Consider the following 16,373-nt stretch of genomic DNA (forward strand, 5'->3'; position numbering starts at 1 on the left):
TTAAGCTGCTTTCTTTGAATCAGTGCAGTATGTGTGTGTGTTTTTAGGGAAAGTTCACCACAGCTAGTGACGTGTGGGCATTTGGAGTAACCCTGTGGGAGATCTTCACGTTATGTAAGGAGCAGCCCTACAGCCTGCTGTCTGATGAACAGGTCATCGAGAACACCGGCGAATTCTTCAGAAACCAGGGGAGACAGGTACACACTGGGACAACTTCACTTTGATTTTGGTTTCGCTTTTGATTTGAAGTGACTTTGAACACTGATGTTTCATCTAAAAGATTTCTTAACTATGTTTTCTCTCTCTTTCTCCCTAGATCTTTCTCTATGCTCCACGACTCTGTCCATCCTCTCTGTTCGAGCTGATGATGCGTTGCTGGAGTCGTGACATCGCGGACCGGCCCACTTTTCACAGATTGTATCAGGCCCTGCGAACTTTTGCGTCCCACTCATGACCGAAAATTGCTCTTCTGAAATAACCTGGAGGAAAACGGTTACACAAGTCTTCTGACGGCTCGCCAGTCGCTGAAGTAGAGCAGGAACATTATAGCCACAATGTAGCGCCATTAGAGCGATAGAAATCCAATGGAGGAGAGATCTAGAGATGATGAGATTTCACTAAAGGCATTCATTCATTTATCCACTCACATATTCATCTCCATTGGGATTCAAAGAGCTTTTTTTTCAATCCGTAGACACTTGAGATTTTTTTTAGACTTGTTGTTGTTCTTTCCCTTTTTTCTTTATCATACATGTTATTTCTGTGTTTTTTCTTTTTCCCAGAAGAACAGTGACTCTTGAGCCTACTGTATATTTTAGGCAGAAAGAAGCAACTGGACAAATGTTGTGTTTGTCAAAACTGTGGTTGTGTATCCTTAAGCACTGCTGTCTTTGGTTTTTATTTCCTTTTTGTCTATTTTTGTTTCTTATTAACCCCCACACTGGAGTTACCGTGTCTTAAGATATCATTTGTTGTTTTGCTCTCTAAATATGAATGTTTTTACAGGTTCTTTGGATATAGCCAGGTCAGAGACTTGCTCTGCCTGGATCTAGCAGAACTACTGTTATAGTTAGATTAAAAACCCTTTCAGAGGAGGAAGGAGAGGGTTATAGAGCCAACAATGGACTGACGTGCAATTTAATGCACTGTTTCTTCCCCCAGCTTCTAACAGGCCACTTTAAAGTCAACATGAAATCAGAACAGACCAATGGACCAAAATAATTATTTTGAATGATTCATCCGTGCAGGTTTCCAAAGAAGACAATGTTTGTTTTTGTAGTATTTCAACAAAATATAATAACTTGGTTCTTGGTTAATGTTAAAGAACAAGAAGCATTTCCATTGTGATATGTCAAAATGTTCTTGGGGTGAATTTTGCCCCTTAGGCTCCACATCCAGATGTCCAATTATAGAATTAAAATGGGTTGTTAATGCCATTTCATCTTGGCTTTAAAGGAATAGATCACCCAAAAATGAAAATTTGCAGAGCATGTAGTCACCCTCCAAAATGTAGATGAATTTATTTCTTCATCAGAACAGATTTGGTGAAATGTAGCATTCCATCACTTGCTCACCAATGAATCATCTGCAGTGAATGGGTGCCATCAGAATGAGAGTCCAAACAGCTGATAAAAACACCACAATAATCAACAGAAACAAAGAAAGCAATATTATTGCAGGTGACTCATATTTTAGCCTGAAGCAGCAGTTTAAGCTGAAAAACACCTTAATGATGGATTTGCTTTTTGCTTCACTTTAGACATTAACTGATGGATTGTAGTCGTGGCGTAGTAGCTTGGATTATTGTGATGTTTTAATCAGCTTTTTGGACTCTCATTCTGATGGCACCCATTCACTGCAGATGATCCATTGGTGAGCGAGGGATGTAGTGCTACATTTATTTCAATCTGTTCTTATACAGAAACGATATGCATCTGCATCTTGGATAGTCTGAGAGTGACTACATTTTCAGCTAATTTTCATTTTTGGTTGAATTACTCTTTTATTATCCAGAATAAAAAAAAAACAGCCAAACAAACTGAATTTCAACTAAGTTGCAAAGAAAAACCCTATACCTATACAATGTTATTGGCATACAGTTCTACAATTGCATTGTTGTTGTATTTAAATGAACTAAGTCTGGCTGAGGACATAGAGGACCAATAATATCAATATTGTAGAGATCTATTTTATCTTTGATCTCTGTAGAAGGCACATGATTACGGGGGAATATGTGTAAGTTTAAAATTATTCAAAGCACATTTTTCTCTTTTATTCCACTTTAATGTTTTATAAATGTCATTTAATGTTTTTTGCAAAAGTTTGTGAAATGAATGAGTGTTGCACCAAAAAAAAAACAACAACAAAAAAACAAAAACATTTGGTGCACTACGATGTAATCAATCTGACATTTCCATCTTTTATCATCTGTGTGTACTAGTTTCTACATTCCTTTTCTGTAGTTTGTGTTTACTATATTTCAGAAATTGCTTTCAAATGTACAGGAGAAATTTTATTGTTTGGCTGCTGAAAGGTTTGGCTATGCAGGACGTTTTCAAGAGTCCTCCAATAGCACTGGGATTTAGACTGAATGTCAGTGGTAGGAAAGCTAAGGAGATGGGCAACCACTAAAACTCCATCTCCCAGAAGCCTTTGCTGAAGTGAGCCTGAGGCAATTTCTGTTATTACTGATCAGAGTTTGCTTTTTCCTACATATTTAGAGACCAAGAGTGCATGTCCGTGTGAATGCGTGATACTGTGAGTGTGGGTTTTTTCTTTTCAAGTGAAATGAAATGTATCTTATTTTATCGTCTAGTATTCAATAACAGTCTTTCGTTCAAACATTTTAACTCTGTATGTGTCCTTTATGTACATTACATAAGCAGAGTAGATACTGTATGTATAGTAATATATTGGGAACTAAGGAAGACTCGTTTTCTGTCATCTTCTTTCTTATTTTCCATAATAAATACAGATTTTGCTGTAATTGCCGTGTAAATGCTTTGCTTGTTCTGAATACTATTTTATTTTTCTAAATATCTGATAAATAATATATAATTTTTTTATTTAATATTAATATTATTTATGTATTGTTTATATTCATGTACAATGCCACAGTCATGGTTTTGCGAAATGTTAAAAATGGCAGGCTGTATTTCATAAAACATGATTTTATAACTACTTATAGCTTTGGATATGTACCATGGAGTACCATATAAATACCATAAAATAGTATTACCATGTGATACCCAGAGCTGGGTTTAGAATCAGATTCCAAAAATTAAAAGCTTGTTATTATATAAAATAACATTTTAAAATAATCCTAATCAGACTACAGTTACTTTTTTATTGATTACATGAATGCATATTACAATAGCAATACATTATTCATAATTAATTAATGAATAAATTATTCATAATTTATTGATTCTCCCTAATCTTTTAAATGTCCCTTTCTGAAATAGCCTACTTTATACAACCAGAAAGTCTTCCAGTTTTGTATACATTCAAACAAAGACCTAGTAACCTCAAAGTAATGTTATGTTTAGTGCACTTCATTGTATTAATAAAAAGAAATGATATAATTTTTTTATTTTTATATCAATATATGGTACGAGATAACATTGTATCCTATTTCAATATGATAAACTAGTGAGGTCAAAAGTAATCAGAAAGTAGTCGGATTATATAATCTATCATGTAATGTAACGCATTACGTTACTAACTACATTTTTGTCGCGTAATTTGGAATCAGTAACGGATTACATTTCTCAAGTAACGTTAGGCCTAATCTGCGAGCTCTGGCGATACCATCACTGTTCCCGCAGTATTTTATCAATTATAACCAAACGGAATTCATGTAATCTAAATACAGATGTATATAATCATGTTCTCACTCTTAAACTTAAGTTTCGGTGTGTTAGAAGAGCGTGTGACTCATTGTGATCTTTATAATAACCCATTGTGTGAGAATACGCACACACGAGCGAGAGATTCCTGCAGCGTCACGTGATCGACAGACTCAGGAAAGGAAGACTGAAAAGGAGAAAAACTGTCTGCTGGGGACCAATAACACGCTCAAAAGGCAGGTTAAACATCGATATAATCTCGAAACGACGTACTGTATTTCTTAAACCTTTCCCTTGACGAGTTTCTCTATCTTTGTAACGCGGCTTTGTATCAGTTTTAAGATAGTTACGGGGCAAGCAGTCTGCTCGCGCTGCGAGAGGAGAATGACAAAGACTGCATTATTAAGACACGTTGAGTTTTTCCTAAACGTAATGCAAATTATGCATGATTTGCTTACTTTACGGATTTAAATGAGTTTGATAATGTTTAATTAAGCTTTCAACACCGTTGTCGTTGTTGTTAAGCCATACTTGTGTGCTAAATCTGACTGTATTTCTGAGGCTTACTTGAAATGCAGTGTATGGATGTTGTTTAAATGTTTATTCTTGAACGCACGCTGATATAAAAGTGCTATCTGGATCACTAAAACTTTTGCAGTAGCCTCTAATCGCTGGTTGGGTCAGTAACACTGTTTTTACTGTGATAGTACTTTGATATTTTGATGTATACCATGATATTTACATTTTTGTTTCATGGTGTATACACAACTTAAATCTGTTTTCAAGAACACCATTGGTAATACCACAAAGCATGTATAAAACATGACACTTTCATGATGCATGGGTCCTTTTTTGTACATGCATACTAAAGAAACAAAAAACCAAAACAAAGAAGTGATCAGATATCAAAGGATAATACAGTGGTTCTTTGATATGGTAGTGTAGCATGACATTTAGATGCAAAGATAGTTATTTCCTGGAGTATTTTGGTAGTAGCATAGTAAATATCCAAGGCACTTCAGAAAATTCCATGGAAAAGTGATTGTATAGCGTAGTATCTTTTCATTAAATATCTTTGTCATTGTTTTGACGCTATGCCTGATTCCTGTACAGTTTAGTCACGTCCACAGACCTTTTTTTGACACTTGTTTCTTCCACATGAAGAGGAATTTGCTTATTTTAAACCAGGCCAGATGTGTGAAGTAAGATGTTCCCGTATATATGACACGTCAGTCATGTGTGGCTGGTTTTGTTTTTGTTTCTTTAGATCAGAAATGGGATGGAGCTGTTCGGCAAGTGCTGGTGTTTCGATTGACAGCTGGAAGCAGGCCACAAGTGAAGGGTCTACAGAAAAGCGTTGAAAGAAAGGTGAATTTATTTTACATCTACACTACTGTTCAAGAGTTTGGGGTTGGTTACTTTTTTATTTATTTTTTTAAAGAAATGAATACTTCTATTTAGAAAGGATGCATTAAATTGATCAAAAGTAAAGGGGACATATTTTACAATGTTACAAGGTTTCCGTTTCAAATAAATGCCGCAGCACTGGTTGCTGGAAATTCATATTTGCCATTACAGGAATAAATGACATTCTTAAAATATTTTTACATTGAAAAAAGTTATTTTAAGTTGCAATGATATTTCACAATACTGTTTTCACTGTAGTTTTAATCTAATAAATGGTGAGCATAAAATATATAAATGTACATAAATTCTCAGTAATTTCTATTATCACAGTATTGAGTAACGTCATACATTGTTAAATAACCGATATGCACAACACATTTTTTTATTGTATTGTTTTTTCTATTACTCATCTTAAAAGATTTGGAGATTTAGAGGTGTTAGTAGAAAAGCGTTAATTAGGGTAAAATCGATATTATTAAACCACCATCTCTAATATTTACTTTAAATGTATGTACTGTAAACTAATTTTTGACTTCTGTTTCAGAGTCAGGTGTCCTCACCATCATGAAGTTGAATGAGAGGAGCGTGGCACATTATGCCACATGCAACTCTCCTCCAGACAAGACGGGCTTCCTCTTTAAGAAAGGGGAACGGAACACAGCGTACCACCGCCGCTGGTTTATTCTGAAGGGCAACATGCTGTTCTACTTCGAGGAGAGGGAAAGCCGAGAGCCGATTGGCGTCATCGTCCTGGAAGGCTGTACGGTGGAGCTCTGCGAGTCTGAATCCGAAGAGTTTGCCTTCGCCATTAAATTCGACTGCGTCAAAGCGAAGGTCTACAAGATGGCCGCGGAGAACCAGGCCGCTATGGAATCATGGGTCAAAGCTCTGTCCCGGGCGAGCTTCGACTACATGCGTCTGGTCGTGAAGGAGCTGGAGAGGCAGCTGGAGGAGGTGCAAGAAGAAACCAGATCGTCACTCGCGAAAAGCAAGCTGAAGAAGCACCAGCCGCAACTGCAAGGAGCAGCAAGTTTCCAACCCGCAACCTTTTCACTACAGAACGCCACCATTACAGCGCCTTTGCAGGAAGGGGTGTCTAGCAGGGAAAACGGGGTGTCTTGGAGTAAACTCCCCAGTGTGCCAAACGGTGTCAGCGACCCACAAGTGAACTGTAGTGAGAGAGGAGATCGAGTCAGACCACCTCCGGTTCCTCCACGAAGGAAGACCATTGGCGGATCACTCGAGAGCCCCGTTTCACCCGGCACAGGCTGCTTCTCCAAACTACATGACTGGTACGGCAAAGAGGTGGCTGAACTGAGAATAGAATGGCTGCAGAGCCAGTGAATGAACGTGAGGGCTCGAAATATACATCTGCACACACATCACATGCTTAGTGCAATCTCATTTGAAGACATAAAGGGTCAAAAACAGAGAGAGCATTAGAACGACAACTGCTTGTACACTGTTACTGATTGATTTTTTTTCCTTAAACAGGACCAAGCCATTTTTTAAAGGAACATTCTGTCGTCATTTGCTCACCCTCATGTCATTCCAAAACTCTCTGAGAAATACAGAAAGGAAATAAAATGGGAAGCAACTTTTTTAATTATATGGTACGATATGACAAAATAAATAGCAGTTTTTTTTCTTACATTTGTTTTCTTAAGCATTTTAAAGGAATAGTTCAACCAAAAATGAAAAGTTCCTGAAAATGTACATGGATTTGATTCTTTATAAATACCGATTTGGAGAAATGTAGCATTGCATCACTTGCTCACCGATGGATGCTCGGCAGTGAATGGGTGCCGTCAGAATAAGAGTCAAACTGCTGATAAAAACATCACAATAATCCACAAGTAATCCACACGACTCCAGTCCATCAGTTAACATCTTGTGTGCACTTGTGTGAAACAAAATATGAGGATGTCATATTGTTGTCCTCGCATCAAAATACACCAACAAATCCATTTTGGACTGTTTTTGCTTGATCTGTGCATATTTCTCTCTTGATTCAGAAAAGACGACTTTTACTTTTGGATTATTGTGGTGTTTTTATCAGCTGTTTGGACTCATTCTGATGGCACCCATTCACTGCAGAGGATCCACTGGTGAACAAGAGAGGTAAATGTGTTTCCATTTACCAAAATCTACATCTTGGATAGCCTGAGGGTAAGTCATTTATAGACAAATTGTCATTTTTGCAAAAACTATTCCTTTAATACGATGAAAGACCTTCCTTGCACTTCCTTGAATCTTGTTGGTTGACCTAAATCAATCACTGAATCAGTTTTTGCAATCGATTTATTAGAACACACAGTGTGAAGTAATGCAATGAAATGAAAAAAAAAAAAATGTATTCAATATTTGCTACTAAATTTAGACATGCTATTAAAATCATTTGAACATTTCCATACTTATAGGTTATGTGGCAAGGAAAGATAAAAAAAAAAATATTTTAGAAACTTGATAGCAAATTAAAAATTGCATTAAATCTTCAATAATCTCAATATTATAGTGTTGCACTGTTGAATTAAATATGATATATTTTGCCAAGTATACAGTGCTATTTTTCCTTTCATAGCAAAAATAAAAAGACACTGGGTCAGTCAAGGTTTAAAAACTGACAAAAAAAAAGCACAATGAAAGTGTCTTGATACACCTTGATGAAAGATTCATTTTAGAGATTATAATTACATTTGTCACCCAAAGATTTATGACTTCAGAATACTTGTTTGTTGAATAGGTGGTATGGACTACATTGATGGTGCTTTTGAGTAATATTTTAGAGCTTGATTTTCTCCGTTCCCATTGTATAAAAAACTAAACAAAAGAGAGAGAGAGAGAGAGAAAACATTCTGGATGTTTTGCCAAACTAGTACTGTTCTGTTCATGGAAGCAAGAAAGTGATACCGGTTTGGAATGACATGAGAATAAGTAAATGATGATGCTGTTTTCTTTATTTTGGATGAACTATTCTTGCACTTAAATTCATATTGGGATTTTCCAAGAACCTCATGTAGAAGCAACTTGCCACTTCCTTATCATTTGTATTTTATTTTGTATTGCGGTACAAGGTCCATGTTAAACACCTTGAATGTTAAGCATTACGGTGCCAGAGCTGGTCTATGGCGATTTGTAATCATTTTACAGTATAATGTAAAAATATATATATATATTGCACAGAAGCACAAAAAGTTAGATGTATGCCAAGATTAATAGAGTTAACCTGATTTCACTCCAGACTTCTTGGCGGTGAATTTTATGCTGTATTTTAGGAGCTGTACAATCAGTCCAGCCAAAAACATAATTGCCAAAATGACTTTAATATTAAAGTATAAAGTATGAAATAGTATCTCAGACAATGGACCTAACTAGCCAGCTAACATGTAATCTTCTGTTGATGGATCTTTTTTCTAAGCAGCTTTAATACACCATGCTATTCATTTTTAGGCTAAGATTTGCTATGCTTAAACATATATTTGCATTCTTGCCAATAAGCATGCCAGCGCTTTGCCTTGCCTTTTAAAACTGACCAATTATTATTCATCATTCTGTCTGTGACCAACATTTAATACATTATATACATACAACTTATTTATGGCTATTTGTAAATGCATTTTAATGGTACGAACAGTGTGCAATCTTATAATCATGTTTGGGGAGATTAAACTGACAGACACTATATGGGATCCTTGCGTGGCCAACCACAGTGCCTTCAGATTTCATCTAAAACACTGTGTTAGACTCCACAATAAAAAAAAAAAATAAAAAAAAAAGGAAAACACCAGCAGCTAAGAGGTTAATGTGGATGAACTGTTTGTGTATTAACCAGGTACTGGTAGTAAAATGACAAAACTAGGTACCTTTATGCTGAATAAAGTTGTATTGAAATAACTAGATCATTATATTGGGTATACTATTCAATTTGAAGAAAACATGAAATTAAGTTGAATGTTTTCAAATGATTTAAATAAAGATGAGCATCCTCATATATTGTTTATGTATTTATTTATTTATTTTTATATCAAAATGTGAACTCACTATTTGGCCACAAGATGGCTCAGCATTACTGTGATATTTTCACATCACATTCACTGATCCTGTTATTGCATGGAGATGCATTGATTTTGTATTTGATGGATGGTTTCTAAAATTCACTGTAGTCGAATTTCCTGGACATTTCTCTACTAAGTTGTAATGTGCATAAACGAAACAAATACTTTCACATTTAAATATGCCCTTCGTGAGCTTTTTCAAGGACATGAAAGTAAATATTACGTTTTGAGTGAATTGTCCTACTGTGGAGGATTTTTTCTGCACTTAAGACTTCATTAATTTATCAAAACACAACCTGACAATTTCATACTCTCACTGCTAGTAACACGTTTTTAATGGGCATCACACATTTGACAACGGAAACTACAAAATCTATTGTGTGAAGCCACAAAGAACGTACTGAACTTTAACTGTTTTTAAAATAAAAGTCCCAAAGCGCCGCATTAAATATAGTTGACGTCAAATAGTCTTATAATGTTACTATACTTACAACTATTTTAAACATTTATTGCTTACAATTTACAATTATTAAGCATGCAATTTGTATGACCTAATATCTATTAACTGACAGACTAGATTATAATGTTGTACTTAATTTGTTATAATATGAATAGATATAACCTTATAAAATATTTCTCAGAACAGAGCTTTTTTACACACTTACTGCTTTATATATTTATATATATATATATATATATATATATATATATATATATATATATATATATATATATATATATATATATTTAATTTCCTTATTGTTATTGCATGCATATACAACTTTCATTGTACCCACTCCACACGAAATGCAATTTAATTAATTTTTTTTTTTTTTTTTTTTTTTTTTTTGATAAAGTATATTCATATATTGGTTTAAAAAAAATAGCTGTGTGGGTGGGTGGCGTATAGTTGATACATAAAGAACCTTTTAAATATTTCTCAGAACTGAGCTTGTCTGTTTTGAAATATTATGTATAACACATATAGAGATATAATAATTAAGAAGGTTACAGAAACTAAATCGCTTCAAAAACAAAATGGGGCTTTTATTTAGCCGGAAGCTCAGATGTCTCGCCACATCAAGGATTTTTCGTCGCTTGTTGTCGCTGTGTCCATGAAAAGTTTGTGTGTGTGTTTTTTTTCCTTCCTGAAAGTTTACACAGGGCTGTTGTTGCGCGCATCCAACATGACAGAGAAAGTAACGGACATCGCGGCTGGCAGGCAAGTCGTGTTTAATATTTATTACAGAATAATGTAGATGTGTTTAGAAGGATTCAGCGAAAGATTAACTTTTGGTGATTTATAATCCCGACTCTTTTGGGCCAGACGTCTCTTGGTCAGTGAAGATAAAGCGGAACGCGAGAGTTTGAGTCGAGAGCGGGGTCTGCTCGGACACCGTACTAATTATTCTGAAAGTTTGGCTTGTGAATTCACAGTTTCTATAACTCATATATTGAGTGTTGAGGTTACTATGCGCTGCTATCTTCCCTCCCAAATTTTAGTGCCAAGTTATAATGAACTTGACTCTCGCACGCGAGGGGCAGAAGAAAGTTTAAAGGGATCACGCAGTTTCACAGCGCGCGCGGCGCGTCAGGGTCGGTCCGATTACGTACGTATTCTTAGAATTTGCGTCACTTCAAAAAAGGCACTTAAAGAAAGCCCGGCAAAATGATTAGAAGAATGTAAAAAAAAAAAAAAATTAACCGCACGTGCTTATGCGTTCAGGGCAGGCCCGCTTAGATGTTTCTTAATGGAGTCGATTTAAGGCCGGTGGTTACATAATTTTGTTGTTACACAACAAATTTATTTATTTTTGTTATCATTAATATTTTTATTATTAATTGTAATAATGTTAAGAGAACTCATTTGCATACTCATGCGAAACCGTTTATGCAGATTAGACGACTGGAAGCACTGCTTGTTGTCAAGTTTATAATATTTTTAATAGTAATAACAAAATTGTGAACTTTTTTGCATGCACATGAAATGGGCTTGTGTACATGTTTATACAAATACGTTTGTAAGATAATAATAATCAAGCGACTGCTTTTACTTCGGTTTATAATGTATTTTATAAGTGCTACTACTAATAATACTAATGATATGAGATACGTTTATATGCATGCACATGTGAAATGGGCTCGTGAACATGTGTATGCAAATGAGTTCACACCAGACATGCTTTCAACATCTGGGCCTCTGGATCAGTCTGTGATGTTTATGTCAGGCAGATGTTATAGCCTCACAGCTGGAATGCAAATCGTAAATTGTGAAGTACTTGGGTAACATCTGTTGAGTGTACACTCTTCTTATTTAATGTTGTTTGACTTGGGAATCTAAATTTGACTTCTTTTGGAAACCGATATAAGAAAACATGAAAGTTCTTGCACTGGTTAAATGGTATTAAAGAGTTTATATATATATATATATATATATATATATATATATATATATATATACTGTTTAGACAGGAAGTGTGTATAAAGTGACCTACTACTTTTTCTTTGAGGCAGGTTCCTCTGAGATATTGATAGATTAGACTATACCACAATAATTAAAACAAAACACTCTTTGGCAAATACATTGACTAGTTTTACCTTGTAAACCTGACAACAAATCCAGTGTGCTGTTACCATTGGAAGTTGTGTAGAATAGCCAGAGAAAGTGCGACCACGGTCTTTCAGATTAATTTTGGTGCAAAATGCCAATGTGTGTTCTATTTTTAATATGTGGTACATTTTATTGGTCTGATCAGGGTCCAAAATGTACAAAACAGATTTTTGCATTTATTTGTATCCTTTTGACAACAGAGCCATTTAGCTTCCTTGAAAATATCTTTTTTGCATCAAGCAGTAGATAAACAAACAAAAAATAAACCATGTGTTGTATTTACTCTCTCTCTTTTTTTTTTTTGACTCATTTGGCGAGTGTTAAATTTTGACCCTGTGTGATATATATATATATATATATATATATATATATAAAACAATCGTCAGTACAGTTTCACTTTTGTGTGTGTCTCTATACTGTGTGGATATGAACTGCACCTTTTTAGATATTTTGAATGTATGGCCAAGTACAGAGAAACGCTTTTGCCAAAATGTGCGTATTCATATATAGAACAGAGGATTCTGTTGAATCATGCATTTGTCTCGGGCTGTAAGAATCCCCCAGTTCCCACACTCGCTGGCCCCTCAACTCCCACCCTTACATAGGGGAACAGTGTGTCGCGATGTGACTGCGTGATATGGTCGAAGGAACCTTAAATGCTCAGAGTAGCATGTTTCTTTTATGTATGTGTGTGTGTGCACGCATGTGTGTACATGCACTTCCTTTTGGGCTATGCAGCCCAAACCTCGACGGGCTGTGCAGCCTCATAAAAGGGCGCAAAGCCTTCAGTTTATACACATTTTCTGCCCCCTTTGTTTTGGTTTTTTGAGTGCATACTGGTGTCACTGAGAGAGAATGCATACTGAATGGGCTTGTGCAGGATAGAAAATTACAAGGTATCTTTGTATCATGTTTGCGGTCGAGTCAAGAATGCTGTCATTGTGTGTTTGGAGATGCTGAAGATTTGTCTAGCAGATGCACATACATTGTTGAGTGCTATATAGAGGTGTTGTAATGTGCTTTTGCTCATTTGAAGGCACACTTTGGAATACCTCGCACTAAGTGCGTATAATAAATGCTCTGTGCAAAAGCAAGCATCAATAGTACTTTTGCTCACATTTCGAATTAGGGGTGTGTGCAAAAACTGTGATAGTTTGTGCTACAGACATTAAATCAATTGTAAAAATCAAAATTGCGATTTTCACACAGTGGATGGTAAAATAACAGGCATGCCATATTTAGGAACCAGGGGCCGGATTTACACAAATCTTCTTAACCCTTGTGATTGTGCTGAAAATCCTTTACCTAATTTGGCGTGTCTGGTAAAAAATTACCAATATTTTAATAATTGCTTGTAAAACTCTCATTCTATATTATCATTGACTGAGCTTGGTTTTGGAGTGAAAAAGGCATAATTTGTATATAATTTTGGCCATTTTCACTAAAAACAGCTTCAACTCAGAGCTAACCTCAGATCTAAAAGAAATACAAGAACTGTGTTTATTGAAATAAAACAAGTTGATAAAGAAAATAAAAAAAATATTGAATCCAATATTTGGTGATAATACAGCATCACAAGAAATCTATGAGGATTTTTTTTGTAGGCTGGTCCCAAAAAATGCTAATATTAGGCCATCCTTAAAAATATTTTGGTTTGCAGTAACAGTAATTTTTTTTTTTTAAAAGGGTTGGTAGGTCGGTCTATATTTTTTTTCTTCCAAGTTTCAATGTTAAAAAAAAGGAAAAATTATGGTCATATTGATGACAAAGGTATGAATAATTTAAACAAATTAGCATATCGTGACATCACTGAGGCCATCCTTTAAAATATTTTGGTTTGCAGTAACAGTAAAAAAAAAAAAAAAAAAGGGTTGTTACTTTTGTGAAAAAAAAATCCTGTTTGATTTTAGTGACAAGTGTTCATTGAATCGATTGTAAAATCGATTTTGCATTTCTAAATAAGTTTTATATGGCAAATAACATCAAATATAGGTAATATAAGGAAGCTGCCTTATGACCCCTGGTACTTCACAGTCCGTGTTCCATTCCATCTTGCACAGCTGTCTACACAAATTATATAAATATACAAATATACTTATTAAATATACTTGATCTTTAGCAGTAACGCACAAGATGCGATGATGATTTATGTGGCATTGCATTATAAGGTTTTGTTAGCCTAAAAAAAAAAAAAAAGAGAACATCAATGTGGAAAAGAATTTGTTTACATCAAAACTGAAACCAAGCCGTTCACACAGAATGCATATTTCGCGCATTTTCTAGAAAGACACCGTTGGACTCGCGTCTCGCACAAGAGAGCCGCATGTTTAAAAAGACATGGAAAATTAATGTATTTAATTTAATTTTCTGAAAATCTCTTGAGACTTTATGTTGGGTTTTTGTTCCCCATCCCACTGCATCTCATGTTTTTAAAAGAAAAATAATTATTCTGTGTGACTGGTTTTCCTTTCTATTTATTTAACAATGCATGTATACATGAAGCTGTTTTTTATATAGTTCTCTTAGCTACTTAATAATAATTGTTCATAAAAATTATTTTAAATATTGTGTTGTTTTTTCACAGTCATGCGTTCTAATGCTTTGAATAAACGTGCAGTAATATTTTGATCAAACAGACGATGAACACTATTAACATAAATAATTATATGATGAAATCAAACTTATGTTAACATTAGTGGCGTGCCCTAATGCTACTATTTCCTGTCACTCTCACTGTCGTTCAGAGATGAAGACTGACATCTAGTGGTCGAGATATAAACTCAAAACGAAACCACTGCCATGAACCATGTATTAACTTTTTTTTTTATGTTATATCGATATTCCGTTTTTGAGAAACAATACAGTATAGCCAAACAAAATTTCGCGATACTCACGTGTATCTATAATTTCTTACACCCCTAAAGAGCAATTGTTTTGGGGGGGTTTTTTTTACGTTCAAAAAAAGTTTTTGTAAGAAAAAAATGGCAGACGTTGGTGTTATATAATAAGTTTCTTATAAACTCAATGAAAAACACTTAAAAGTCACATTTATTATAGTTATCAGCACTCGGACCTGCTGTTTTTTTTAATCTTTATAAGATCATTTATGATGATTATTTAGTGCATAGTTTTTTCTTTTTAGGAATCTTAAAGTTTTGTCTTTAGAACAACGAAAAAAGACAAAAACATCTTTAATTTTTTTTTTGGGGGGGGGGGGGGGTACTTAATATTAGGGCTGCACAGTTATGACAATAATCATTATTCCCTTGAAATTGTAATTGTGATTATTAAATATGATTATCACAATTTGCATTGAATGATATTTATACCATTGTTTGACGCAACAGCATGCCGTATTTTTATATGAAAGTAAACAAGCTAAAAACAGTGCTTTTAGTGCTTTTCTATAGTATTAAGCCTCAAATGTCAACTATACATCAGATTGGTTTCTTTAAATTATAAAAAAGTTAAAATATGAATGGTATTATAATGTTATATCCAGCCCCAGAATATCATAGAGACTTTGAGCTGTTTTGGATTCGGGGTAGAAAGCACTACTAGTATTGTGAACCTAGCACTGTGTCTTTGACTTTTTCACAGGCAAATGTCACTTGTATTTTATTTTAAAATGTATTATTTTAAAATATAAATTAAACTTAATTAAACTTTTAAAAATAATTTAAATAAAATGTTTATCTTTTTAAACTACCCCAAAAAAGTACATGAAAAATAAAGAAATATTAATCTTTTTCTGTGTTTCTGAGCATGATATGTGTGAGAATGTATGCTGGTGACATGGTGGGCATAAACAATGTCTGGACAGTGTGGCCAGCTAGGTCACCGGAAATGTGACGTGAACGCATACAAACGCAATGAAGGCAAAGGGGAAAACAATCCCAAGAGCCCCTTCTTCTTCGTATCCTGCTGTTTACAAACCATTCCTCTCAAGTTGATTGCTTAGATTTTTTTTAACTAATTGAATTATTTGAATTATATGCTAATGAATTAATCAAATTTATCACTAATAATGTGATGTGAAAAACTCCAGTTGTGTATTATTGTGGCACAGAAGAGTAAATCACTGAAGAGATATAAAATAATGAAAAAATTGTCTTAAGGACAATGTATTGTACTGCAGTCCACATGCAAAATATTGGAGAGCGTTGTTTTTCCTGCTCCCTCCTCCTCAGACTCGATGCTCACATGGGTTGCCAGATTGTAGACACTCAACAGGAACGATCATAACTGACAATGTAAGTTGATTTATCTCATTTTTAATATGCCTCTGGTCATAGTGTTTTAAACATGGATGCTGAGGCCTTTTAGGTCAGGTACAATCAGTTTGTTTGCTGGCTTTTATGGATGTGATGCGCTGTGTTCCCACCAACTGGCGACCCAGGGTGTCCACAAAATCTTTGATTTGAAAACTCAATTCAAGCTCAAATTTAAATG

General features: G+C 34.7%; 3 protein-coding genes across 3 annotated transcripts in view; all 3 read left to right on the plus strand.

The window, feature by feature from the left end:
• The window catches only part of LOC128014266 (discoidin domain-containing receptor 2-like), a 33,424-nt gene extending 30,438 nt beyond the window's left edge, over positions 1 to 2,986 (plus strand). Inside the window, exons 16-17 of the mRNA XM_052597703.1 lie at positions 48 to 197; positions 317 to 2,986. Coding sequence (XP_052453663.1) covers positions 48 to 197; positions 317 to 454 — 288 coding nt within the window. The 3' untranslated portion in view covers positions 455 to 2,986. The remainder of the gene's footprint in view (positions 1 to 47; positions 198 to 316) is intronic.
• Positions 2,987 to 3,984: 998 nt separating this feature from the next.
• On the plus strand, positions 3,985 to 9,246 carry LOC128014280 (sesquipedalian-1). The gene is made up of 3 exons (XM_052597727.1): positions 3,985 to 4,084; positions 5,116 to 5,216; positions 5,800 to 9,246. The coding sequence occupies exon 3, from the start codon at positions 5,820 to 5,822 to the stop codon at positions 6,597 to 6,599; it is 780 nt and encodes a 259-aa protein (XP_052453687.1). The 5' UTR covers positions 3,985 to 4,084; positions 5,116 to 5,216; positions 5,800 to 5,819; the 3' UTR covers positions 6,600 to 9,246.
• A 1,144-nt stretch (positions 9,247 to 10,390) lies between these two features.
• The window catches only part of LOC128014274 (SH2B adapter protein 3-like), a 43,952-nt gene continuing 37,969 nt past the window's right edge, over positions 10,391 to 16,373 (plus strand). The window contains exon 1 of the mRNA XM_052597716.1: positions 10,391 to 10,532. The gene's annotated coding sequence lies outside the window, so the exon portion shown is untranslated. The remainder of the gene's footprint in view (positions 10,533 to 16,373) is intronic.

Source organism: Carassius gibelio, chromosome A5, assembly GCF_023724105.1.
Source record: "Carassius gibelio isolate Cgi1373 ecotype wild population from Czech Republic chromosome A5, carGib1.2-hapl.c, whole genome shotgun sequence".
NCBI lineage: Eukaryota > Metazoa > Chordata > Actinopteri > Cypriniformes > Cyprinidae > Carassius > Carassius gibelio.

Bases quoted from the DNA above. Each gene is read 5' to 3' on its own strand.
- LOC128014280 (XM_052597727.1), top strand. From the start codon at position 5,820: ATGAAGTTGAATGAGAGGAGCGTGGCACATTATGCCACATGCAACTCT.